General features: G+C 45.7%; 1 protein-coding gene across 4 annotated transcripts; it reads left to right on the top strand.

Annotated features, from left to right (window-relative positions):
- The first annotated feature begins 751 nt into the window (after nt 1-751).
- Nucleotides 752-22849, top strand: Ttf1 (transcription termination factor 1). 4 transcript variants are annotated; one of them, XM_021641794.2, is made up of 12 exons: nt 752-846; nt 4940-6046; nt 7291-7517; nt 9274-9459; nt 10365-10443; nt 11116-11246; nt 11868-12102; nt 16185-16274; nt 17611-17676; nt 18703-18788; nt 19702-19879; nt 21748-22849. In XM_021641794.2, the coding sequence occupies exons 1-12, from the start codon at nt 752-754 to the stop codon at nt 21764-21766; spliced, it is 2499 nt and encodes an 832-aa protein (XP_021497469.2). In that variant the 3' UTR covers nt 21767-22849. The 4 variants fall into 4 exon arrangements, 3 of the variants coding, with proteins under 3 accessions (XP_021497469.2, XP_021497553.2, XP_021497717.2); XM_021642042.2 differs by lacking the exon at nt 752-846 and adding an exon at nt 863-1050; XM_021641878.2 differs by lacking the exon at nt 9274-9459.
- The last annotated feature ends 2562 nt before the right edge of the window (nt 22850-25411 follow it).

Below are 25411 nucleotides of genomic sequence, written 5' to 3' on the forward strand. Positions count from 1 at the left end.
GTTGCCAAAAAGCCTCAGTTTTCTCATTACAAGATGTGACTGACACAGCCTTGCCTAATAAAGATACCCACAACATAGGATTGTTAAAAGAGTAAATGAGCAAACTTACAGCTTTTAGGCTGGTCTGTAGATCAGTTGGTACAGTGCTTGTTCAGCATGCACCATGCCTGGGATCAGTCCCCAGCACAATATAAAACCGGTACCCGCCAGTTGTTTCAGTCCTGAAAGTAGAGGCAAGGGGGATGAACTTCTACATCTTCAGCAACACAGTGAGTGTGAAGGTGCCCTAGGCTACAAGGGACTCTGTCTCAAACAAGCAAAACAAGAGAGAACCTTTCGGCTATCATCACACAAAAAGCTAGAAGCTAGGGTGGTCTAGATAATGGCTCTTAATTGATGGCCCAATTAAAGTTTTTTTGTTTATTATTTATTTACTTATTTATTTTGGCTTTTCTAGAAGGGAGTTTCTCAGTGTAGCCTTCACTGACTCTGTACACGTGGCTGGCCTCAAACTCAGAGATCAGCCTGCCTTTGCCTCCAAGTGCTGGGCTGCTTTTTTGTTTTGTTTTTGTTTGTTTTGTTTGAGACAGGCCTCAAACGTGCTATGTGAGTCAGACTTGCTTCGAACTCACATACACCAGCCCCTGCTTCAGGAGGGCTAGGATTTGCCTTTGCCTACTTTATCTTATATACCCCTGTAGCGTCAGGACTACAGACTACTCAGGCGTCCAATCCTAGGGAGCCACTTTTGATGGCAGCCGGACGCGCGGCGAGCCGGAAGTCGGTAAAGTACTTCCGCCTTTACAGCACTTCCGGGTTTGAAGACGCGGGCCATAATATCGCGGGGTAGGTTGGACGGACTTTTGCTGAGTTTCTGGCTCGCTGGTGTGGCAGGCGGCCTCGCTGTGCAAGTCCCGAAGCAGATCTGACCGTTCCTCGCCGCCGGGGTCTGTGGGCTGGGCGGAGGGAGGTCTCAGGATGCTGGCCGCGGCCTGCGGGATCCTTCCAGTCCGCTCCTGGGGTCGCCGTCCCGGGGCAGAGCAGGGTCAGGTACAGCCCACCGGTGTGCGGAGCTTTCGTGGGCCTGGAAGTGGGGGATTATGTGCTTTTCCGCTCGTTAGGTGAGGCGGAGCGCATCTCGGCTGTGGATAGTACGCCTGGGGAAGCTGCCGGACCTTTTGGGTAGTCTATGCGGAATGGAGGGGGCACCCACTTAGGAGTCAGTGAGGGTTCCTTGGTGAAAGTGGCTTGTACGCTGAGGCCAGTCACCGGGCAGAAAGGCGTCGCGAGGTCTCATAGGAAATCGGAGCTTTGTTCCTTCCAAGGACAGAGGATGCCAAGGGACCTGAAACCATCACACAAATGAGAGGCAGGGGCAAGAGGCCATGTCAGGAGGAACTGAAGGCCCCAGAGGTCTGGAAGGATGTTGAGTTATCTGAAGAATAACAGTTATGAGCAAGTGGGAAACTTGCTGCAGTAGCAGGAGTTTGAATTGCCAGCTTCCCCACTCACACCCTTTCTCCTGGATAAATAAAATAGTTGAGCTCTTCTGCATTAATCCTTCCAATTCCTCAAGAGAGGGTAAGGGTGTGGGGAGATAGCTGAGAGCACCTGTTGCTTGGGCAGAACACCCGGGCCTGGTTCTCAGCATTCAGCTCTACATAGTGACTCATATATAACCATCTATAACCTAAGTTCCAGGAGCCTCCTCGAGCACCCAGCAGATGGGCAGTGCACATGCAGACAAAACATCTCTACACAAAAATATAATAATTTTCTTTTTTTTTTTTTTTTAATTAAAAGCATGGTTCAGAAGGGTGGCAGTAATTGTTAGCAAAGGCGCCTCAAGGTCCTGGCAGAAATTCATCTGGGGCTGAGAAAGAGCTCAAGAGCTGCAAAAAACCAAAAACATCAAAACAAAACTAACTAAATGTGTTGTAACAATATGGATGTGGAGGAAAATAGGGAAACTGGCTTCTAAAGATGACCCCTGGAAGGGTCAGGAACCAGGGGAGCACTGGGGCTGTTGCTCAGTGAGGAGTGTTTGCCTACCCAATTTTAAGTGCTCGGTAACCTCGAGGCTACCAGAGGCAACCAGATCTAGAGAAACAGAACTGATTCTGGGTAGTGTTCTGGTCCCCGCTGTAATTAGAACACATCCCATCTGCCTGCTTGTGAGTTTTCCCTCATCTGTTCTCAATAGCACAGGGGCAGCCAAAGAGAAAGCATTAATTCATGCCAAAAAAATAAAAATTACTTAGCAGAACTGGATTAGGTGCTAGGGCTACAGTGGTTTTGTAAGACTGTCTGCTAGGCCTTTAATAGCCCTTGTGCCCTCCTGCTGTGTGTCAGGAAACCTGGAAAAGCCTTTGAAAGGGTCAGGTGCATCTCTGGGTGTCATCTCTAGGTGGTACTTTTCCAGCTGGGTGATGGGGATGAAGGTCTAAAGCTCAGGCTCCCATTGAAGGTGAAGGACCTGCCTTGTAGGTGAGAATTCAAGCATTTTTTCATGGCCTCTTCCCTCCAAAACACAGTCCTTACAGCTGCCATGTACTATTCAGGATAAATTAGGTGCCTTCTATAGGGAAGGTGCTTAGCATCCAAGTTGGTTAAAACCACTGCTGCAGAGAGGAAATTCGGTCTGCTAGTAAAAACAGAGTACAGGTCAGAATGTCAGATTCTGAAAAGAAATAAGAATACACTGTTTTAGGCTGGGTGTGGTGGTGTGTGCCTTTAATCCCAGCACTTGGGATCTCTGAATTTCAGGTCGGCCTGGTTACAGAGCAAGTTCTAGGACAGACGGGGCTACACAGAGAAATCTTTGTGTGTGTAAGAGCACACTGTTATGAACAACATAAGTATACTATCTTTTCAAGGGTAAATTCTAAATACCAGAGCCCAGAATCAATTTAGATTAAGGAGAGGAATAAGGAATGATTGTATGTAATTCTTTATGCACTAGAGAGGAGGGTTTGAGGCAGGGTCTCAGAATCCCAGGCTGCCCTCAAACTTAACTGTAGCTGAGAAGGCTCCTTCTGCCTCTGGTTCTCAATGCTAGGTTACAGGTATTTGCAACTACAGCAGATTTATAAGCAATCACTTTACCAGCTGAACTACATCCCTACCCCCTGTTAATATATTTATTTCAAAATATGTACATCTGTATGTCAATATATTACCCTAATATATTATGGAATTGTCTTGTTTTGCTGGTCACTAACAAGGCACATCTAACCTTATCAAAGGCCAGTGACCCTCTGTGAGGTCTGTGGATATGTAATGATGCCAAGATGAGGCTCACTTCACTCTAATGAAGGGCTGGGTCATGGCTTCCAGGTAGTGGAAATGGAACAACACATATAAACTGCCTTCCTTTGCAGGAGCTGAACGAGCTAGCAGAGGAGATAGACGTTGGATGACTGAATGGCTAATTGCTAATTTTTAAGTTATAAGTGCTAGGAAAGAAGCACAGATTGCTATGAGGGAATGAAGAAAGGAAGCCTTCCTTTTTAAATATAATCCTTGGATTCTTTGAGGATTTTATATTGTGTAATTTGATCATATTCATCCCCACTGTCTCCCTAGCTCTTAGTTTTGCCCCCACCTGCCCTCCCCAATTTCATGCCCTCTTTCTGTTTTGAAAATAGCCCACCCAGTCAAGTTTGTGGTGCCATATACTCTGGGTGTGGGCCATCCACTGGGAGCAGGTCAGTCAACCAAGGACCACACCCTTAGAGACAACGGACTCTCTCTTCCCCAGAAACCTGTATTGCTTCAGTTCGGAGAGCTCGTTAGCCGTTCCCCCTCCACCTTTGAATATTGACTGGCTGGATCTTGTGCAGGGAGTTATAAATACAGCAGCTCTATCCTGTCCAGAAGATACCTTCACTCCAGTTCCCTCAGGCTCTTAAAATCTGTCCCCTTTTTCTGAGATGGTCACTGAGCTTTGCAGGATGGGCCAGGGATATAGTTGTCCGATTTGTGACAGAGCACTGCACTAACGCTTGTTCTCTGTCCTTTGACTAGTTGTGAATTTCTGCACCATCTGCTCTCCACTGCACAAAGAAACTTGGTCTGTTGAGCTCTGAGAGCTATGCTAATCTATGGGTGGAGAGGCACAAATGTAGAGGCAGTTTGATGCTATGTCCATTAGCAGAGTCATAGTGGTAAGTTCACCGTGGGGCCCGTGAGCTAACCATGGGCTCTTGGCCAGATTTGCAATAACAAGCATGTTTGCTCCTATGGAGCAGGCCTTAAAGCCACAACTTACCATGCAGCCCATTTTAGTTCAGAGGGCTCACAGCTGGGTAACATTGGCGTTTTTTCCACCCAGCAACCCACATAAGACCTTCTGATACTACGAAAGCTAGCCAGGAGAGAGGAAGTTTCCTTAAAGAAATGACCTTCCCTCCAGGTGTTGTGATGTATGTCTGTAGTTCTGGGACTGGGGAGATGGAGATGGAAGGACTGCAGCCAGTGTTGGGCCAGCTTGGACTCTGTAGCAAGACCTTGTCTCTAAAAACAAAGCAAAGCAGCTTTCTAGCCAAGCTCATGGGCAGGCTATAGAGCAGCCAGGGGTCGGGGGTTGGGGCAGTACAGATCCCAGGGAGAGCCAGGAAAGGACTAGGCATTTTGGGAAAACTGCAGCAAGCACACACCATAGAAGAACCTGTGAGTCGCATGTGGTCTGAGGCTGGGTAGGGCAGTGTTATTTTCTGTAAACTAGGAGGTAGGGATATGTGTGTACGCACATGCGCACCCATAAAGGCAATGGAACTAGTCAAAGTGGCTCACAGTGAATTTCTGTATATTTTGAATAATACAAAATTTATACTCGTGACTTAGGCTTGTTTGTCATATGGTTTGTTTGTGCCATCACCCCTGCCCCCAGACTTAGGTTTAAAATGCTAAAATAAACCATTGTCACACTTTCCTAAAGGAATAGGATGGAAGGAGACTCAAGCAAATTTAAAACCCACACTGCGGTATTTTACAAGAAAAAGAAATGGTCTTCTGTGTCTGAAGAAAAACCCCAGAAACGGGCTCATGAGAACTTGGAAAGTGAGCAGCCTCGATTGTCCAAGCTGGGGAAGAGGAAGAAGAGGAGGAAAGAGTCCCAGACTCCAGCCCAGGAGAGCTTAGAGAGTGAGCAGCCTCGGAAAGCCAAGAGGAAGAAGAAAGAGTCCCAGACTCCAGCCCAGGAGAGTTTAGAGAGTGAGCAGCCTCGCAAAGCCGAGAGGAAGAAGAGGAGGAAAGAGTCCCAGCAGCTTACTTCTTCCCTTCTGAAAAATTCAGAAAATTTCCATAAAATCAAAAAGACCACTTCCACCCGCAGAAAGAAAAAGAGAAGTGTTTGGGAGGTGGATATGGAAACAGGGGTCATCCTTGTAAATAAAGAAAACATGGAGAAGCTGCCAGAGAGTTCTCGGAAGGATGTGGATATTGTTTATATTGATGTGGGCAGGGGACAAAAGTCAGCAAAAGCAGGTGAAACCGAAGAGCTGCCCACTGCTGGGTTGCAGAGACTTGACTGTCAAGAGCTGCACAGTGATGTTAGGAGCAAAAAGAAGCAAAAACATCCAAAGAAAGCTGCATCCTGGGGTAGTGTGCGGGCCAGCCAGCCTGAGAGCATCACCTTGCCCCAGTCAGAATCTTTGTCGTCTGTGGATCTAGAAGGCAGAAGCACAGATCTAGCAGTGTTTCATAAAAAGAAGTCTAAGAAAAAGATGTTGAGGAGCCAGGAATTGGAGGCCATCCCTGGGAGTCTTGATAGTGCGCACCCTGCAGGAGAGGTTGGGACTGGAGAAGATGATGAGAGGGTCAAAGAGCCCCACAGTATCAGGAAAAAGTCTAAGAAAAAGAAGTATGCATCTGATGTTCTTGCCAGCTCTAGTGACAATGCCTCAGTGCTTGACAATGCTAAGAATGCCCTCATGGATTCCCCAGAGGACAGTGACACTTTGAGGGAAGAGGATGTGGACTACAGGCCAAGGATGGCAGAAACCCAGGCTCTTTCCAGCCAGAACCATGGGGAAGAGATGCAGAGGTAAGGTGGGAATGCAGTGTGTCTTCTGTGTGCATAGGAAAGAGAGAACTTCTTCCCCCTGTTTCCTGTTTGTTTTTGTAGCCCTAGCTGTCCTGGAACTCACTGGCTTTATAGACCATGGTGACCTCATAGACATCTGCTTGCCTTCTGCTCCTGAGTGCCAGGATTAAAGGCTTTCATCACCACCCCCAGCCAGAAAGTTTAGGACTCTTGTGCGTGTTTAATTGAGCAATAGTTGAGTCTCTTCATATGTAGAAGAAGGTAGTTAAATTAGATTTTAACTGAGATCTGTTCTACCAGATTCTATAAGTTTGAGCTGGTTTAAGACTTCCCAGTCCCCTTTGTCAAGCAATGTGTTTGAACATAAGGACTATATACATTACACTGGGATTCGGCAGACTAGCCAAAGCTTGAATCCCACACAAGGATGTAGCTATCATTACTTACCTAATGCTTTGTAAGTGGCTGTCTAATGAACTGGTACAGGGAGGCTTCTCCACTTGACAGGTCCTGGACTCTGGACAGATTTTTCTCTTAGCATTTTCACTCAGTAACTTTTTGTGTTTGTCCAGTAGTTTTGACTTAGAATTGCTCCACATGAGTGCTAAATGTGAAATGCCACGTGGGATGGAATTGATGACAGGTGTGAGCCTTCACACCGTTCTCTGCCGCCTCACTGGACATTGTCAGCACATTGACCGTGAGGCAGGGGTGTGCTAGGGCTGTAGCTTTAGCTTTCCTTTCCCCCTGAGAGCCAGTAACATGCCAACAAATAGACAGGAGAGTTGAGTTTTCAGTCTGACTGATGTGCCTGAACATGCTTAGGCTGATAGAGTCTCGCATCCACTGAAAAACTGGGGAAAGCAATTGGGACAGATACACACACACACACACACACAGAAAACTGAGGAAGAAATGAGGTCCTTAGCTTGTGCAGCAGAAACAGCCACAGCTGGGTAGACCCTAACCACTGTTAGGAGCCAGTGTATTCTATAACTCAACTCATTGGGAGGTCTAGGGGAAGTATATGATTCTCAGAGAGATCAAAGAGGACTTTATTTATGAGAGCCAGGGGTAAGAAAAAGCAATAAACAAATAATAACCAGTCTAATCTAATCTAGTCAAGTTGCTAAAGAGTTTGAAAATTAGCGACTGAATGGCTCCAAGGTGCAGTGGTTTTAGGTTCAGCACTGTTCTAGACGGAGACCCATTCAGCTACAGAGCTGACTGTTGGTAACCCTTAGCTTACGACCTACTCATGAAGAAGAAAGCAATTTGGAAACAGCCAGCAGTTCTGCAATGAGATACATATCTGAAGATGGTGGAGATTCTGATGAATCTGATGTGGATTTGGGCTCTGCGGTGAGGCAGCTCCAAGAATTCATTCCCGACATACAGGAAAGGGCAGCCACCACGATCAGACGCATGTATCGGGATGACCTGGGGCGCTTCAGAGAATTTAAGGCACAAGGTAAGCTTTCCGGTGTGCATGACAGGCAACGGCTGCTCTCGAGTGACTTGGATTGGTGGGGAAGCATCCTTTAAACGGATTTTAGAAGCCGGGCATGGTAGCACACAACTGTAATCCCAACACTTGGGAGGCAGAGGCAGGTGGATCTCTGTGAGATCAAGGCCAGTCTGGTCTACAAAGTGAGTGCAGGACAGCCAAGGCTACACAGAGAAACCCTGTCTGGGGGGAGGGTGAGGTTGGATCTTAGAAGCTTTAGATGTAAGACTATGTGCCACAACTGAACAGTACTTACTGAGCAATTGCTCACTGAGGAAGGTTAAAAGTCGCATTTTAAACATGTTTCTTCACTGCACGGATTTATCATGCCTGATAACGTACAGCATACGGACTCTTTCATATAAGTATGCACTATACATTGAATGAGAGGCTTCTGACTTTGGGAACCAAGGCAGTTGAGAATAGAAACAAATGGGTTAAGCACACATACCCCCAGCACCTCACATGGACAGAGTCACAGAACAGTGTCTTGGGGCCCGCTTTGCTGTACTCTGTGTTGAATCTTGTAGACCAGGCTGAGCTCAAGCCCTCAATCCTCCTGCATCAGCTTCCCAAGTGCTGGAATGAACAATTGTGCATCCCCATGCCTGGTTCCACTTCTAAGTTACTGGGTTATTTATTTGATTTTGCCAGTATGTATGTATGTATTATAACAAACCTAAAACAGGGCTGAGGATATAGCCCAGTTGTTGGTAGAGAACCAAACCAGCACTCAGTTTGGTTCCTAGAATCCACATAAACTGAGTGTGCTGATGCATGTGTGTAGTACCAGCACTCAGGAGGTGAAAGCAGGAGAATCAGAAGTTCAGGACCATCCTTAGCTACAGCCTGAGCTACATGAGACCCTGTCTCAACCAACCAAAACACCTAAAACCTGTCAGGTAAACTAGAGCAATGCATTACTCACACAGTTGATCCTTAGTGATTGCATAAGGAACAGGAGTTCAGTGTAAACTGTATTACATTTTGTTGACCTACCCTGATTCACATGTATAGAAAGCCTGTGTTCATTGAGAAGCCCCTGCTAGCCCCTGTGTACGCCACTCTCAGGGATTTGAGTGGTATGGTAATGGGGTGAGACTTCTTTTAGATTCTTCTTCAATACTTTGGATTTCTCATGATTGTCTGTTGCTTTTTAATATAACTCTCTTAAAGAGATCAAGGAAGCAGGCAATTCACTGTGGAAGAGGATGTCTGGAAAGACTTGGAAACGAGATACAGCTTAGGCTAGAATTGAGGATGGGATTTGGGGAGCCTCTCAGTGCCAGAGATACCAGTGGGCTGCTCCTGCAGGCTGGCCCTGCTGGCCTTGGTATTCTGAATACAGCAAGTTTTCTTTAGGGCTGAGGGGATGCTCAGTTGGTGAAGTGCTTATTACACAAACATGACCTGAGTTTTGTTCACAGAATCCATGTAACAAAGTGGAGCATGGTGACATGTGCTTGTGACCCTAACACAGGAGAGTTGAAGACAAGATCCAGCCAGTTATAGTATATGTGCAGCCAGTTACAGGAGAACCTATAATTGAAAAAGGTGGATCAGAAGATAACACCTGAGGTTGGCCTGTAATCTCCACACGTGTCTAGACACACACACACGTACACAAACATACACGCACACGCGTGCATAGAAATAAATATGGTGGGTTTGCTTCTTCATTATTGACAGTATGCACTTTACTCCCTCACCCCAACTCTAGGTGTTGCTATTAGATTTGGGAAATTTTCTGTTAAAGAAAATAAACAAATAGAAAAAAATGTACAAGAATTCCTGTCCCTGACTGGAATTGAGAGTGCAGACAAGCTGCTATACACAGACAGATATCCGGAGGAAAGGTCTCTGATCACCAACTTAAAACGAAAGCATGCATTCAGACTGCACATTGGTAAGTGGAGAAATGGCCTCAAGCCACCTCAGCCTTCCTACACCTACCCGCAGCCCCCACCGTGCAGCACAGGCTTCTAAGTGGAGGGCTTTATGCCAGATCCCTGCTAGTGGGGTACTGCTGAGAAAGTTAGGAGTTCCGTCCGTCTCCCACAAATGGCCCCGTGCCCAGAAGTTCATGGACAGCCCAGATTGTACACAGCAGGGTTTTAAAAACAAAGAAGACACAGAGTTGAGGTGAGAAGAAAAGAGGGGGTGGATCTTGGAGGAGTTAGGGTGAATATAATCAAATACAGTGTATGAAATTCTCAAAGATTAATTTAAATTTAATTTTATTTTTATCTTTTTCATTTTTTCAAGGGATTTCTCTCTGTAGCCCTGGCTGTCTTGGAATTGGCTTTTTAGACCAGGCTGGCCTCGAACTAAGAGATCCACCTTCATCTGCCTCCCAAAAGCTGGGATTAAAGGTGTTCATCACCATGTCTGGCAAAAAAATTCACTTTGAGAAAAGATCAGTAAGTGGTAACAGGTCCCTCATGAAGGAACCTTTTTTGAATTAGAGGATGGTAATTTCCCAGGTGTTTTCAGACTACACAAGGGAGCAGGAAAGTGGGAAGTGAGGAAGTCTTGGCTAGGAGAAGGTCTCAAAGAGCTTAGTGCCCCTCAGATCATGCTGACTTGGCAATCCAGTGAGGGCCTTGAGTGGAGCCAGAATCCGGGGTACAGCATTCCTGAAGTCAGAGTCAGCCATGTCTGACAGTGAAGGCATGTGAAACCTCAGCCTCTGCACACTACCGCACATACCTTAATCGTGTTACAGAGGGCTCCGTTGGGTTGCTTTGGCATCTGTGAACATGCCTCATGCTGGCTACATGCCACCTCTGACCCTGTCTTCTAACCCTATAGGGAAAGGCATCGCTCGGCCCTGGAAGCTTGTGTACTATCGTGCAAAGAAGATATTTGATGTGAATAATTACAAAGGCAGGTAAGAAAGTCTCACTGCTTGGGCCAGAACTAGTTCTGATGTCAAAAAACAAAATATCTACAGCCATGAGTGAGAGATGAAGATCACAAAGATTTCTGCCTTGAAACCATCACAGTAAGCTGCATCCCCAGCTCAAAGGAAGTTTGTTCTCATGTTAATCTCATTGATACTGAATGAGGTGACGTATTCCGTGTGGGGCGTGAAGCATGGCTGAGTGGCTTTCGAGATGTTTTTTTGGTTGGCGGCAGGCAGCACTGGTCTAGTAGTGTGATGTGGTCCATAGATGCTGCTGCAGGCCTAGACCAGAGCAGGAAGGGACACTCAACAGGGGGGCTCAGCCATGTAGCTAGTGCAGCGCTCCCTGCTGGGTACCATTTCGGTGGCAGTCCAGGTGGGTGGAGACAGCCATGTCAAGCCAGCACAGAGGCTGTGAGAAAACCTAGATGGTTTTCTCTGGCCAATAAGATACTAAGGAAGCCTCTGCCTCTTCCAGCAGTGACTGGTGGCATGACTACCACTGAAATGTAGACATGGGCAGAAAAGGCTCTAGCTGTGGTTAGGAGGGTCATGGTTTCCCGTCAGTGCTGCCTCAGGCTCTTCCAAAGTACTACCGTGAGATGCCATTTTAGAGTTGGACTTCATTAAACCTAATGACTGTTTTTCTTCTTTCAGATACAATGAAGAAGATACTAAGAAGCTGAAGGCATATCATTCCCTCCATGGAAATGACTGGAAAAAGATTGGGGCCATGGTGGCCCGAAGCAGCCTCTCGGTTGCCCTAAAGTTCTCTCAGATTGGTGGTCGTAAGTGGTCTGTTTCACTGTAAAAGAAGCCATGATCGAGCCAGTGTGCAGAATGTCTCTGTGGGCCATTCTCAGTACATGCTCCTTTATTTTTTTCATTTAGTTGTTAATTTAATCTTTTTAGAGCCCAAGCCCAGTCCCCTCTTGTTTGTGTTTCTTTTTAAGATGTTGTCTGTACTAGTTCATTTGGCTTTTTCGTGTGCATACTGACCATGCCTCAGTTCCATACCCTGTAGCCTGAATCTGTCTGCTTATGCTGGACCTTCCAGAAGCGGGTCTCGTGGGAGCCTGTGGAAGGGAAATGTGCGGCTACTTTGTCCCAGAAAGGTGGGCCTTAAACTCAGTAGAGTGGCACACACCTTTAATCCCAGCACTCAGGAGACAGAGGCAGGCATATTTCTGTGAGTTTGAAGCCAACTTGGTCTACATATTGAGTTCTAGGACACCCAGGGCTACACAGAAACCTCTGTCTCAAAAATAAAAATAAAAATAAAAATAGCTGTTTTTAAGTTTGTTTGATTGAGCTGTTGCCCATTGTTTTCTGGAAAAGGCCTGTTTTATCATCTCCTTTTTAAGCAAAATAGATGAGCAACCTTTTATGTTATCCTTTTATGTCTGCAGATAGAAACCACGGTGCTTGGAGTAAGGCAGAAACTCAGAGACTAATCAAGGCTGTGGAGGAAGTGATCCTAAAGAAAATGTCTCCCCAGGAGTTAAGAGAACTGGATTCTAGACTCCAGGAAGACCCTGAAGGTCGCCTGTCAATTGTCCGGGAAAAACTCTACAAGGGCATATCATGGGTGGAAGTGGAAGCTAGAGTGGAGACCAGAAATTGGATGCAATGCAAAAGTAAGTGGTAAGTGTGAGGCTTTCTGTGTATTAAAATAGGTTCTCTCATTTGTCTGGCCTGGGTAAGAGGTGTGCACAGTGGCTGTGCACAGCACACAGGTCAGGTGCTCCAGCCTCTGTGCACCTAAATTTGCCTTGATTGACAGTGTGCAGGTGTGGAGCAGCTTGCATGCGTGAAGGGGCTTAGTTCTTCCTCATTCAGAACTCAAGACAGGCTTGGTGGTGCTGCCTCTAATCCAGTACTCAGGAGGATCCCAAGTTTGGGGCCAGCTGAGCAGTAGAGTGAGATGGACTGTGACTCTTGACTACATCTTTCTAAGACAGCAAGAACTTTTTTTTTTTTTTTAATTAAAATAGCTTCAAAGAGTATCCTCCATACGCCATACTGTGCTGAGTGACCCCAGAAGTTACAAGTCTGCAGCACTGAAACAAATGACAGAAATTGAGATGGAAATCCAGGGATGTCAGAGCCTAGTTAATGTCACCTAGCGTGTTTTCAGTTCTAGGTCAGCAGTTCTCTGGGCTTCTCTCTAGTGCAGTAGTTGTTGTCATGCTGAGCTAGGTTCCTGAGTGCCAGTTCCTGTTCCCTTCTGGCTCCGTGTCCTCTACCTGCCCACTTTCCAAGCCCTGGAGGGTGGAGCCTGCAGCTTCAGCTGCAGCTGACTGAAGCAGTCATCCCTCATGGGCCAGACTCACAATGTGTCCAAGTGTGACCCTCACCCTCCAAATGAGAGTAAAATCCAAAAGAGTACTTTACAGTAAAAATAGACTCCTGGATTATACTGTCTGTGCACCTTTTGATGTTGTTTCATACATTTGGGTGCTTTGTTTTGGTTTTGTTCTGGGGCTCAGACCCAGGATCAAACACATGCTACATAAGCACTCCACCACTGAGCTAAGCTCCTGGCCCAGTGTGTGTTTACCAGACATCTATGCTCAGGGGAAAGAAACTCCAAAGAATAGATAATGTTGGGAGTATGTAAGGTATGAACGAAGTGTATAAAATAAAGTACAGTTTTTTTCTATTACCCATTCTATCTCCCAAATAATGACATGGAGACCTATTACATTTATTAATTTTTAAAGCACTAAGCTGGACAGATATTCATTTACTCTAACCCATCTACTCTGGTCTGGACTATTTCCCAGCCATGTGCTTTGGTACCTGCCATCTAGTCTCACCCTGGCTGCTCTTGCTCCATCTTTGTCCTCCTGCAACCTGGCTTTATTCTCCTTTACCTTCTCTTCTCCTTCTACCTGGGATCCAAAGTCCAGTCCTAACTCTCCTGCCCAGCTAATGGCTGATCAGCTTCTTTATTAACCAATCAGAGATAGTGGAGAACAACATTTACACAACATTGAGACAGGAAATTCTTTACAGATAGGACAATACCCACATCCTGACACAAATCATTATCTAAATACACAGTGCACAAGACCATCCCCCAACAAAAGTAGAACCCTTTCAATATTTTAGGGTGCAAGAGAGTAGGTTCTGAGCTGGAGGGTGATATGTCAGTGTTGGAAAGGGGAGTGATTGAGGGCTGTGCTGCTCCAGAAACAACGCAAGATGTACAAATAAGATCCTCAGGGCTGGAGAGAGGGCTCTGATGTTAAGAGCACTGGCTGCTCTTCTAAAGGTACTGAGTTCAGTTCCCAGCAACTGTTGTGCCTGTGCCTGAATCACGATACCCCGAAAGACCACCAACAGGAGAACACATGAGGATCTTTTTTATTACAAATTACAAGCTGCAGCTTAGGCTCACACACACATACACACACACACACACACACACACACACACACACCACCGAAGTGGTGAGAACTGAGAACCCCGTAATCAGGTTAGTTGAGTGATTTAAAGATTCTGGTCCCTCCCAACATGCCCAAAGCGAGGGCGATATTTGCCTGGCAAGCATCTATTGGTCAGAATGCTGCATTTTGAATTGATTGGCTATAGGAAGGTCCCCAAACCATTAATGATCTGGTGTCCCTCCCTAGGGGGCCAGTTTTCAAGCAACTGTATCTCTAGTGGGTGGGGAAAGAATGCAGTAAGGTGAGTTCTTCCCCTCGGGCATTACTGGACTTCTCCACCCAGCTAGCCTTACTTCAAGTCTTAAACTTTAAAATAATAGTCACTGATTTTTAATTTTTTTGGTCTCTCGCAACCACATGGTGGCTCACAACCATCTATAATGAGATCTGGGTCTCTCTTCTGTCGTGCAGACGTACATGCAGGCAGAATACTGTATACATGATTAATAAATAAATCTTTAAAAAGAAAAAAAAAATAGGATCCTCAACCCCTGAGCAGGTAGGTCGTACCTTGAAATGAGCTCAAGAATTGTGTTTAACCTATAACTGATGGTTGGTCAAGAAAAGCAGTGTGGATTAGCTGTGTGTTGTATTATAGATGGCGGTACAAGCCTGTCATCCCAGTTCTCAGGAGGCTGAAGGCAGGGACCTTAAGAGTTCAAGGCCAGCCTGTCGTGGTGGAGCACACCGGTAATTCCAGCACTCTGGAGGCAGAGGCAGGCAGATCTCTGTGAGTTCAAGGCCAGCTTGGTCTAAAAAGTGAGTCGAGAAAAGGCACAGTGCTCTGGCTGGCACACGAGCAGGGAGTCCTTTCCCCAGACACTAGGAGGCAATACACCAGTTCTCACTAAGTTTGGCATTGGTGTTAAGAGGCTAGTGATGGGAACAAGAAAGCCACCTGTTTTGTTGTTGTTATTGTTTGTTTTTAGATTTATTTATTTGTATTTATATGTCTGGGTATTTTCCCTGTATATATGTCTGTGCACCACACGCATGCTTGGTGCCCTCTGAGGTCAGAAGAGGGCATTGGATCTCCAGAAACTAAAGTTACAGATGGTTGTGAGCTACCATATGTGTGCCGGGAATTGAACTGGTTCCTCTGGAAGAGAAGCCAGTGCTCTTAGTTGCTGAGCCATCCTCTCCAGCCCCAGCAGCCACCTAAGCAACCACAAGGACATTTGCATGGTGTCCTTCAGCACCTGTAAATAGGCTTGTTCCTTTTCTCTCAAATTTTTCTTTTATTGGGCTGAGGAGATGGCCTGGTGGGTAATGCATAAGGACTTGGGTTCAGATTCCCAGCACCCATGTAAAAGCCAGGTGTCTATAACCCACTGGGGGTGGAATGAGGGATGGAGACAGACAGATCCCTGGAGCTCATTGATTGACCCTGGCTCCAGTCAGTGAGGTCCAGGTTCAGTGAGCAGCCATGTATCAAACAATAAGTTAAAGCTCAGTAGTGGACAGCCACTGTCAGCCTCTGACCTCCACACACTCCGGCACAGACACACAAACACACAATTTCCAAAGCAAAGAAATCAAACCTCTTTGCCATCGATCAAGCCATATTCAGATCCTGGATTGCTAATTGATACTGCATTAACAGTTCCAAACTATAGGCTTAAAGTCTTTACAGAGAAGGTCACGTACTCTGTGGGAAGAGCAGGTCCAGGGTGAAGTGCTGCCTCAGTCACTAGGAGACATAGTTCACTGCAGCACAGTGGCTGTTTCTCAGTCCTCTCCTGTAGAAACATCACTATGTAGAACACCAGCTGCAACACTAGCAGTTCAGAATGGTCTGATTAAACCACAGTTAATTTGGTCTAAAAAAAAAACAGTCTTATTTCTACTAATATGATATCACAAAGCATAGCCAGTGAGCCTGCAAAGGACCTGAGGAGAAAACATGAAGGTGATGAAAGCCTGCCGTCCAGCCCCCATGTAACTGGCACTTGATGTGAGCTCCAAGGACAGCACTTACGCAGTGTCCTGGGTGTCCTCAAGCTGCATGGGGAAAACAGCATTGATGAGCACACTGTGCTTCTCATTTGGAACACTACTTCTGGAGGACTAGTCAACTTTTATGTGTAAACCAAAAATTGTCAATTAAAAAAAATTATTTTCCTTACAAAAATTTCATACCACAAATTGACTATCTCATCCTCATCTGCATTCAATATCATGACCATTTTGTTCATTTATTTATTCCTGCCCGGTGAATGAGAGCAATTTATGTGATAAAATATAGGAAAACTACACTTTTCTTTCTCTTAACAGGACAGAGATTCTTACCAAAAGGATGACCCATGGTGGCTTCGTGTATCGTGGGGTCAATGCTCTGCAGGCCAAAATCACCCTTATTGAAAGGTACCCAAATAGGAATGAATGCTATGTGAATCCCTTATTTGTTAGCCCAGAGACTAGGGAGCTGTTGTTTGCACCCACCTTCCATGTGTGTCGCAGTGGGTCTGTGACCTGCTGTTCTGAGCCTCTGTTGACCAGTTCTGAATAAGGCTGATAGAGGGAAGTTACCTGTTTCCCTGTGTTGTCTGGAGTAGGAGTGATAATGAGAAGCCATACTTACTGTGTACTCACTCAGGGGTGTTAGTTCAGTCTGTAGAGCTATCCCTATGGGTATATTATTCCTGTCCATTGGGAATTGGAGATAGAAAAGTTAGACAGCCAGCTGTGCCACAGTGACAATGTTGGTGTGACTCTTTGGTTTTGTCCTGTGCTGGAGCCCACCACCAGAGTCCAACAGTTCCTAAGTAGGAAGTAAGGATTGAAAGAAACTTAAAAAGCCAACACACTACACCTGGGATCTGTCCAAGAGGACTGCCATTAGAAACTGTTACAGTGGTTTATTCTACAATCCCTTTTCATAGTCAGAGCAAAGCACTCAGTACAATGAAGGGGTTCATGGAGAAGTCAAATTTGTTTACCTCGACCACCTGTCTGTATGATCCTCACACAAACAAAAGGAATTGAACTTGGCAAAACACCCTGCCTATCCCTGACTCCAGGTGAAGGCCAGGGTGAAAGCATGGTTTTCGCTGAGAGCTCACTCACAAAGCAGGCTGACAGACAAGCGGCTTTCCACGGCCCTGCGTCCCCTGTCTTTGGAGAGGTAGTCCCAAGGCAATTGGAGGCATGGCAGTCTGTGTGACACCTGTGAGTCTGGCAGACCTAGGCCCAAGTTGCTGGAGGAACTGCAAGAGCAACAGAGGCCCCTGCTGTGGCCACCATGTCCAGCTTCAGTTCCAGCACTCTGCCATGTGTTGTACTGGCCGGCTCTCCCCAACCCTCCCTTCTGCAGGAGAGACATTAGCAGATCTAAGGAGATATCTCGGGTTAGGCAAGACTGGAGTCCTGGGTCTCACCACATGACAGTCATGACAAATAAAGTTGGTGGCCCAGTTTCTTAGGTCTATTTACTGGTCTGCAGAATGGAGCTGAAGCACTGCACATATGATGCTAACATGCCTTGAATAGTATACTGTTCCTGAGGGTCAGTGTTGACTGGAGAGCTGGATTTTCAGCCCATCTCCCTAGTTCACGCTCTGACCTAGGACTAACCTTCGGCTAGTCTGGAGTGTACCTGGGGGTACTAGAATGGGATGAACGCCCTTGGCCTTTCAGCTCTTGGTATTCTGTGAGTGTATGGAGGTGGATTTCACTTGAAATTTTAATTTTTTTCTTGTAGGTTGTATGAACTAAATGTGAATGATGCTAATGAAATAGACTGGGAAGACCTTGCTAGTGCCATAGGGTAAGAACATTTCATCAATGATGAGAGTTTTGCAATAAGTTTTCCTCATTGCGTGTGTGTACAGGTATGAGTGTGCAGGTGTGTGCAGTGCACACATGGAGGGTGGAAGATGTGCGTCTCGGTCTCTCCTTCATTGAGTGTGTTGTTGGGATCAGACTCAGCTTACCAGGTTCTGGGGCAGAACCAGAGTTAACTTTCACTACATGACTCCCTGTCACAGTTTGGCAGGCCTCATGTTGTGTGTGGAAGCAGGGAGGTGGGTGGAGAGACATCTCAGACTATAAAGTGTTTGCCCCAGAGCGCAAGGGTCTCGGTCCAGCCTCAGCATGTGTCGGAGCTGGACAGGGTGGGCAGAGATAGGAGGATCCCCCTGAGCTCCAGACTTCTCAAAGGACAAAGTGGACAAGCTAGAGGAAGACACGTGACTTCAACCTCTGTCCTCCACACATAGACTAGTTCACACTGGATCATCTCTGGACCTTATGCTTCACTTTGCTCTGCTTTTGCTGTCTTCTGTGGTGGGATCTTGCTGTGTAGCTCAGACTGGCCTCAAATTCCCCACCTTTTGGCCTTCAATTCCAAGAACTGGAGAACTTTTCAGGGCTAGTGTGTTGATTATTACACAAAAGCTGGTTCTCCCTGTGTAAAACTTGACAGTCAGTAATACCATTCCACTGCTTCTGGATGTGGGCTGCTGGCCCTGAACCAGGGCTGTAGAGCTTCTTCAAAAAACAACTATAGATAAGAGAAAACAGTTTTCCACAAAGATTTATTCAAGAGCTTCTAAAGAACAACTATTCATTCTGATGTCTACCTAGGTACAGTGAAAAACAGCTGTGCCATTCTAATGTTTACCCTAGATACAATGATTCTGCTGGAATTCCAGTGCAGGCAGGAGGACCAGGAGTCATCCTTGACTATATAGCATGTTCTAGGCCTGCAGAGAATACAGGAGACTATCACAAAAAGAATTGATTACATGTGTTCATTGTCCTTTTTTTTTTTTCTCTCTCTCCTTTTCTAAAGGGATGTCCCTCCACCTTTTGTTCAGGCAAAATTTTATAAGCTGAAAGCCGCCTGTGTTCCTTTTTGGCAGAAAAAGACTTTTCCAGGTCAGTATTACAAACCCTTGAAGAGTATGTGGTATCCTGGTTTGGTGGTCCCAGCAATAGGGAGGCAGAGGCAGGGGAGTGAATCTCTGTTAGAGGCCAGCCTCTGCTACACAGCAAGGTTACATGGACCACTTGAGACCCTATCGCAATTAAAAAAAAAAAAAGAAAGAAAGAAAGAAAAGTGGGTTCCTGAGCCTCCTCCGCTTCGGGTTGAGTGCAGGTGCCGAGACAAGCTTGCAGGGAGGTCTGAAGACTGCCACTTCTGTGCACGTGAAGGTTCTACTGCCTCGCCTACCTCCTTGTTGGGGCCACAGCTTGCCAAGCTTCCTACTGCCTCCAGGCCTCGGTGTCCTTATTGGAAAGACTGATTAGACGGAGTTGGGGAATTGTCTTGGTAAACTGTTTACTCTGCAGCTGTGTGTGCACCAGAGCGTGGATCACCAACATGCACATATGGAACTGGGCATGGCAGTACACACTATAAGTCCAATTTTGGAGAGACAAAGATAAGAGGACTCCTAGAATTCCCTGTCTGTCCACTCTAGCCAAAGCTACAGAGCTACAAAGCTACAGGTTCATTGAGACACTGTCTCAAGAAATGAGGCAGAGACAATGAAGAAGCACCTGACATCAGCCTCTGGCCTCCACACGTGCACTTGTGTGTTCATCTATATACATGTATACATAGAGACATAACACATATGTACACCAGAGAGGGCCCCATGCCAAAAAAAAAAAAAAATAGAATAATGTGTGCCTCATAGGGTTTTTTCAAAGACTGCGCAAAGACTGTTCACCAGCTAAAGTGGAGCTTGCCTGTGGTAATGGGTGTGGGCATTATTGTTAAAGCCCTTCGTCCTTGGACCTTAATTAGAGGCTTGTACAAATAATTCCAAAATGACCTTTTTTGCAGAGATCATCGACTACTTATATGAGACCAGTCTGCCTTTGCTGAAGGAAAAGTTAAATAAGAAGATGGAGAAAAAGGACAGCCAGATCCAAACACCCTTGGCTCCCAAACAAGACTTCCTGTTCAAAGACATCTTCTATTACGATGAGGACAGCGATGGGGAGGGCTTAGAGGAGCCCGGGTAAGTGCAGGTCCCTAGTTCTTGTCCCATTGCTTTAGTCTACTTATGTCTGTGCATGTGTGTTGGTCAACTCTCAACTGCATCTGAGCTCCCGATTTGCTCACTTCAGAGCAAGAAGACCTCACTTGGGCTCTGCCCGCTGTGGTTCTAGTCCATGCCTTGGAGCTATTACTCCGGGCCTGTGGAGGCAGCACACTATGTTTGGAACAAATAACCAGTGAGGTATTTACCTCATAGCCAGGAAGCAAAAAGAACAAGGGGATCCCATAATCCCTTTGAAGGCTCACTTTCATTGCCTAAAGAACTCCCAGGAGGAACCACAGTCTCCCCCTGACACTGCCCTAGGACCTAACCTTTAACATGTAAGACTTAGGGGAGTGGTCCAGATCTGACCAGGCAGGAAGATCTTCAGGCCTGATAATTGTTTAAAAGAGTGTGATGAGGCAAGCACATCACACTCTTGAACTCTGAGTTCAAGGCCAGCCTAGTCTATTGAGCGAGGTCCAGGACAGCCAAGGCTACAAAACAGAAACCCTGTCTTGAAAAGCCAAAAAAGGAAGAAAAAAAAATGTGATGGAGCCTGGCAGTGGTGACGAACACCTTTAATCCTAGCACTCAGAAGGCAGAGGCAGGGCAACGGATCTCTGAGTTTGAGGCCAGACTGGTTAAATAGTGAGTTCCAGGACAGCCAGGGCTATACAGAGAAACCCTGTCTCAAAAACAAACAAACAAATAAAATGGTATGGTGGATGGACAAACATTAAAAATACACTGGGGGCTGGTAGAGGACTCTGCCAGTGGAGTTCTGGCTCAAAGGGCAGTTGGATCCTCCACACTCACATAAAAAGCTGGGCCTGGGCATGGTGGTGAAGAGTTTAATTTAGCCAGAATATAACTCCATTTTGAAATAAAGATTTTGACTGGGAACTGAATTCAGGTACCAGGAAATATCACAGAGTGTACACCTGGCAGAAAACAAAGTTAACTCTCCTAGCAACAGCCTGCAGGAAATATAATAGAATAAATGCTTCATAGAAAATAGAGACAAACTCCCTGGCAATAATCAATGGGAATCAGTTAAAAATCGGGTGGGAAAATTCTCCCCAATGTTTCAGATATGGTTTAGAAAAATAGCCATTGTGATTATATGCCTTAGCCATTGTGATTGTGTGCCTCAGAAAAGGTCACCCCACCCTGCTAAACTTCACCCAATTCTGTAACGCCAAGGCTTGTGCCCCCCTGCTTGCTGCCATGGAAACCCCCTGCTCACAGACTTTCCCTTTAAAAATCCTGTTCACTCAGAGCTCGGGGTCCCACTTCTCTACTGCTGCGCCAGTGAGATTTGGGTCCCGAGTTCAATCGCTCTCGTAATAAAGCTCTCTTGCAATTGCATCGAGTCGTCTCCTGGTGGTCTCTGAGGGTCCCGTGAACCTGGCATAACAGTGGCACAGGCCTGTTGCCCATTCGTGGGCTGTGGAAACAGGAGGATCTTCAGGGCTAGGTGAGTAGCTGACTCCAGTCAGCACATTGTAGGGCCAGTAAAGAAAGGAGGCGAGCAGGACAGTCCTGAGGAACAACAACAGAGACTGTCTTCTGGCCTTGACATGCACTTGCAAGTGTGTGCACTGAATGCCCACGCACACATGCACATCTTTAACAGTATTCACGTTACAGTCTGTGTGACTGTGAGAAGCACAGTGTGAGCTGATTGAATAGACTACTTCAGTACCATTGTATTGAAACAGTTACCCTGCTGGCCCCACTGAACCAAAACAGCCCCTGGCCCTGCGTTGCAGCATAGAGCACTCTATGCCCAGAAAAATGAGAAAGCCGTCCTCTCCTGACAGTGTCCCTCTGCTCTCTTCCAGTGCCTCGGACATGCAGTGACGATCTCCTGCCTCTTCCCTTGGACTGGTCTCTGTTCCCTTGGACCTCTAGCTGTGCATCTCCTATTCTGGATAGACTGCTGGTGGCCATGGAGCCTGCTTCGTAGGGGGCTCTCCTATGCTGGCCACCAGATTTCATGGTGTTCTGCTGGAGTACTATGTTCTTGGTAGAAGCCCAGCCCTTAGTCTTGGAAGAGTATTCAGCTGGAGCACAGCTCCCACTAGATTCTCAGAACAGGGTGAACGGGACCTCTTCCATCACTCAGGAAAGCAAATCCAGCTGTAGGTGTTTCAGAGTGAGAACTTAGGGTTTAGGTAACAAAAAGTGTTCCACAAGATCTTTGTGTGGTGATACGCACTGCACTGTGGAGAGGTCAGAGTGTAGGTAGAGAGGTCAGAAGATCGAACCTGGGCTACATTGTGAGACCCTGTCTCCAGCATATGCACACGCACGCATGCACGCACGCATTGTTAAGTGGCATGCTAGAGCAGCCTCCAAAAGGAGAAGTGCATTGTGCAGAGAGCAAGCAGGCGCTGCAGAGAAGCTCTGTAGCCCTGCAGGCCCCCACTTCCTCATGTTTCCACCAGCTGCTCCCTCCCCATATCCAGGCTGCCCACAGCTGCTGCCCTGCAAAGAAATGTGTCCATGTGTGACCCTTAGCAAAATTCTGCTGCAAGGGAGTCTGGGACACCCAGTGTTCAGAATTGTCCCATCTGTGCTGAGGAACATAGAGAAAGGAAAGTGTGGCTGATGAAACTGCTGTCCCCATTGATGCCACTGAGCAATCGACTGACCCCCATGAACTCTCAGATGTCATTTCTGTGGCACCATCAGAAGGTGGGCTAGACCAGTCACAGTGAGAAGGAGGCACACTAATGGGAACTTCCTGCCACTGTACCTCAGCACTTCCATGCAAATGTCAGTGAGTAATCAGGGTGCATGTAACCAGAATTCAGGTGGGGACAAGAGGATTGGGAATTTAAGGTGGTCCTTGCAAAGAGCAGGTTCTAAGCCAGCTTGGGCTACAGAAGACCCTATCTTGAACAAACATACAAACATTGAATAAATGATGTTATTTTACTACATGGTTCTTTACCCAGCCCTGTCTGTTCCTCAGCCATTTTAGTTTCAGTGCTGACAGGACTAAATTATTTCTACAGAAATAATAACACTAATGTATAAACAAATTCTATGTAATAAAAGAAAAAAGTTAAATATTCTTTCATAGGAACTATGTTGTTATAGTATGGTCCTAGAATGAAAAAGCAGATGTTAAGTTAAAATGAAAACAGTATATTTTACATGAAAGTATATTTTTGTGAAATAGTTCAATGAAATACATATTTTCTCAGTTCTGTAAAAATGAAAAATAAAAGCCATTGGTTATTTATGTAGATGTATAAGGAATGACCCGAATACTGGCTCAGTGCACAGTTCACAGAATAGAACCCAGAGACCCAGAGTAGTCTGCGGGTCCCAGGGAACTGCCAAAACTACCCACAAGACTCACCCAGGACTGCAGCTCCTCTGTCATTCTCCATCTGGGAGGGGCCTTCCTGGAATTTAGCAGGGATCCTGGAGCTTGGCTTCCCAACAGAGAACGAGAGTTCCGTTTCTCTCAGGGGCAGCTAGAGCACTTCAGGGAAAGGCCTGAGTGTGCGAGGCTGGGAGTGGAAAGGTTTTCAGCTCTTTTAGAACAAGATCGCTGGTGGCAGTGGAAGCTCAGGCATTCCAAAGCCTGTGGTGATACCAAAATGTTACAGCTCTTGGTTAAGCTGTTGTGCTGAGCACGGCAACAGTGTGGGCAGAAATCTGTACCTGGTCAGCTGGCAGCTAGGGCACAGGCCACCCGGCAGACGGGAAGGCAGGTCCAGTGAGGCTGGCCTGCCAGCAGGGAATAAATGACAAATCTCAGGTGGTCATGGTGGAAGGCTGATGGTATCATGTGGCCAGTCAGCCCGTTTATTTGAAATCAGGGATTTATAAACCTTGGGCAGTGGGAGGATGTTACAGTAAATATTAAAGAAAAAAAATGAGTGTTGGACTATGTATTTATTATTATTTGCCCTATGATTATCACAGCGGTATTATCTAATCTGCTATCAAAAATAATTTAAAACACGGACACCTGTTAGATTTTCTAATTGCCTTACTTACCTTGGGCCAGTGTTGTAGGCGGTGATTAATATTTAGTATTGATTTATCTTCTGGCAATGCTGCTATTAGTCCTAAACAGCTGTATACCCAAATCACCACACAGAGACTGGGTTTATTTAGTTAACCTAGAACACAATGCTGGACAATAGTTGTTCCATCTTAAACCTCCAAGTCCTCATAGTTTCCTAACATTTAGATTTCCCACATTATACTTGCTTTTAGTGATATACTAGGTTCAGTCCATCTCTCCATGCTGTTCCAAGATCTCTCCTCTCGCCTTCTCCTCCCACTCATTTTCTGCCCTCTAGCTCCTCCTCTCTTTCCTGTCTTCTGTCTCCTCCCATTGCACAACATTGTAGCTAGTTGCTTTATTTTGGCCTCAACTATTTACACACAGTTGAGACAGGATGCTTAGAATGAGTATCACAAAGCAATATCCAGACTGAAACCAGAGAGTAGGGGGGAGAAATCAGCATTTGAATGAACAAGGGTAAGGTACATACATTTCAAAAGAACATTATACCAACATTTCCCCCTTTAAGTCCAATAAAAGGCTCCTTTTATTTCAATACAATAATTATGAAAACTGTTGGGTAAAATCTACATGTGCAATGTCCAGTCCATGTGTATTTAGCACATGGAGAGAGTATCTTAGGAGAAAGTATCTGATTATTCTATCTATCTTGACAAGTTAAAAGTTCTATACCTATATTAACTTATTTTTATTGGTATTACCTATATGAAAAGATTTTTAAACTTCTAAATAACTCAAGCTTAATTGTGGCACAATAACTATTTGATCTTCAACCCTATCAGAGACTTGAGAAGGAATAAAATTAGTTACTTGAGTAAGTAGGAAGTGCATGTTAGCAGCTTCCAAAAAATAAAAATTGACAGAGACAGTTTGCTGCCTGAACAGTCACCCATAACTCTCTGTAACGTTGGAGCATCATCTTCAGCCTTCAGGCTCAGAATATTTGACAGACATATGTGAAGCAGGAACTATTTAGGACTTGCTTACCCTGTCTGTCTTGGCAGAGTTCGGCAGTCGACTTGTCCTGCATTTAAGCTTGCCCATTTTAGGCAGAATTTGTCTGTCATGACGCGAGGGTATTTTCTTTACCTGAGTGGCTTATTTGCTACATTCAAAGCCATCTCCATATGGAGGTTCTTCAATGCTCATTATCTTCTTTTAGGTAGGTGGGGTGCTGCCAGGAAATGACCTGTCTCATTGTCAAAGAATCTTTAAAATAATAAAGACACTTTTAAATGCCATATTCTGTGGGTCTCTGAAGTTTTTGAAGACTACCTATCTTTATGTGATCCATCTGTATACAAAATCATATCTATCTGTTAAACCTAGGATGTCTACTCCTGTGATAAATTAGACTAGTGTCTGAGATGACTATGAATTCAATAACTAACAAATAAATTGCATTACCTAATACCTTAACCTGTTTTTAATAGCTGTTTAAAAGTATTGGAAGT

Source organism: Meriones unguiculatus, chromosome 8, assembly GCF_030254825.1.
Source record: "Meriones unguiculatus strain TT.TT164.6M chromosome 8, Bangor_MerUng_6.1, whole genome shotgun sequence".
In the NCBI taxonomy this organism is placed as follows: Eukaryota; Metazoa; Chordata; class Mammalia; order Rodentia; family Muridae; genus Meriones; species Meriones unguiculatus.

Coding starts and splice junctions, on each gene's coding strand:
- Ttf1 (XM_021641794.2), top strand. CDS start 752: ATGGCAGCCGGACGCGCGGCGAGCCGGAAGTCGGTAAAGTACTTCCGC. Junction 12,103..16,184: donor ATGCAATGCAAAAGTAAGTG/GTAAGTGTGAGG, acceptor TTCTCTTAACAG/GACAGAGATTCTTACCAAAA. Junction 17,677..18,702: donor GACCTTGCTAGTGCCATAGG/GTAAGAACATTT, acceptor CCTTTTCTAAAG/GGATGTCCCTCCACCTTTTG.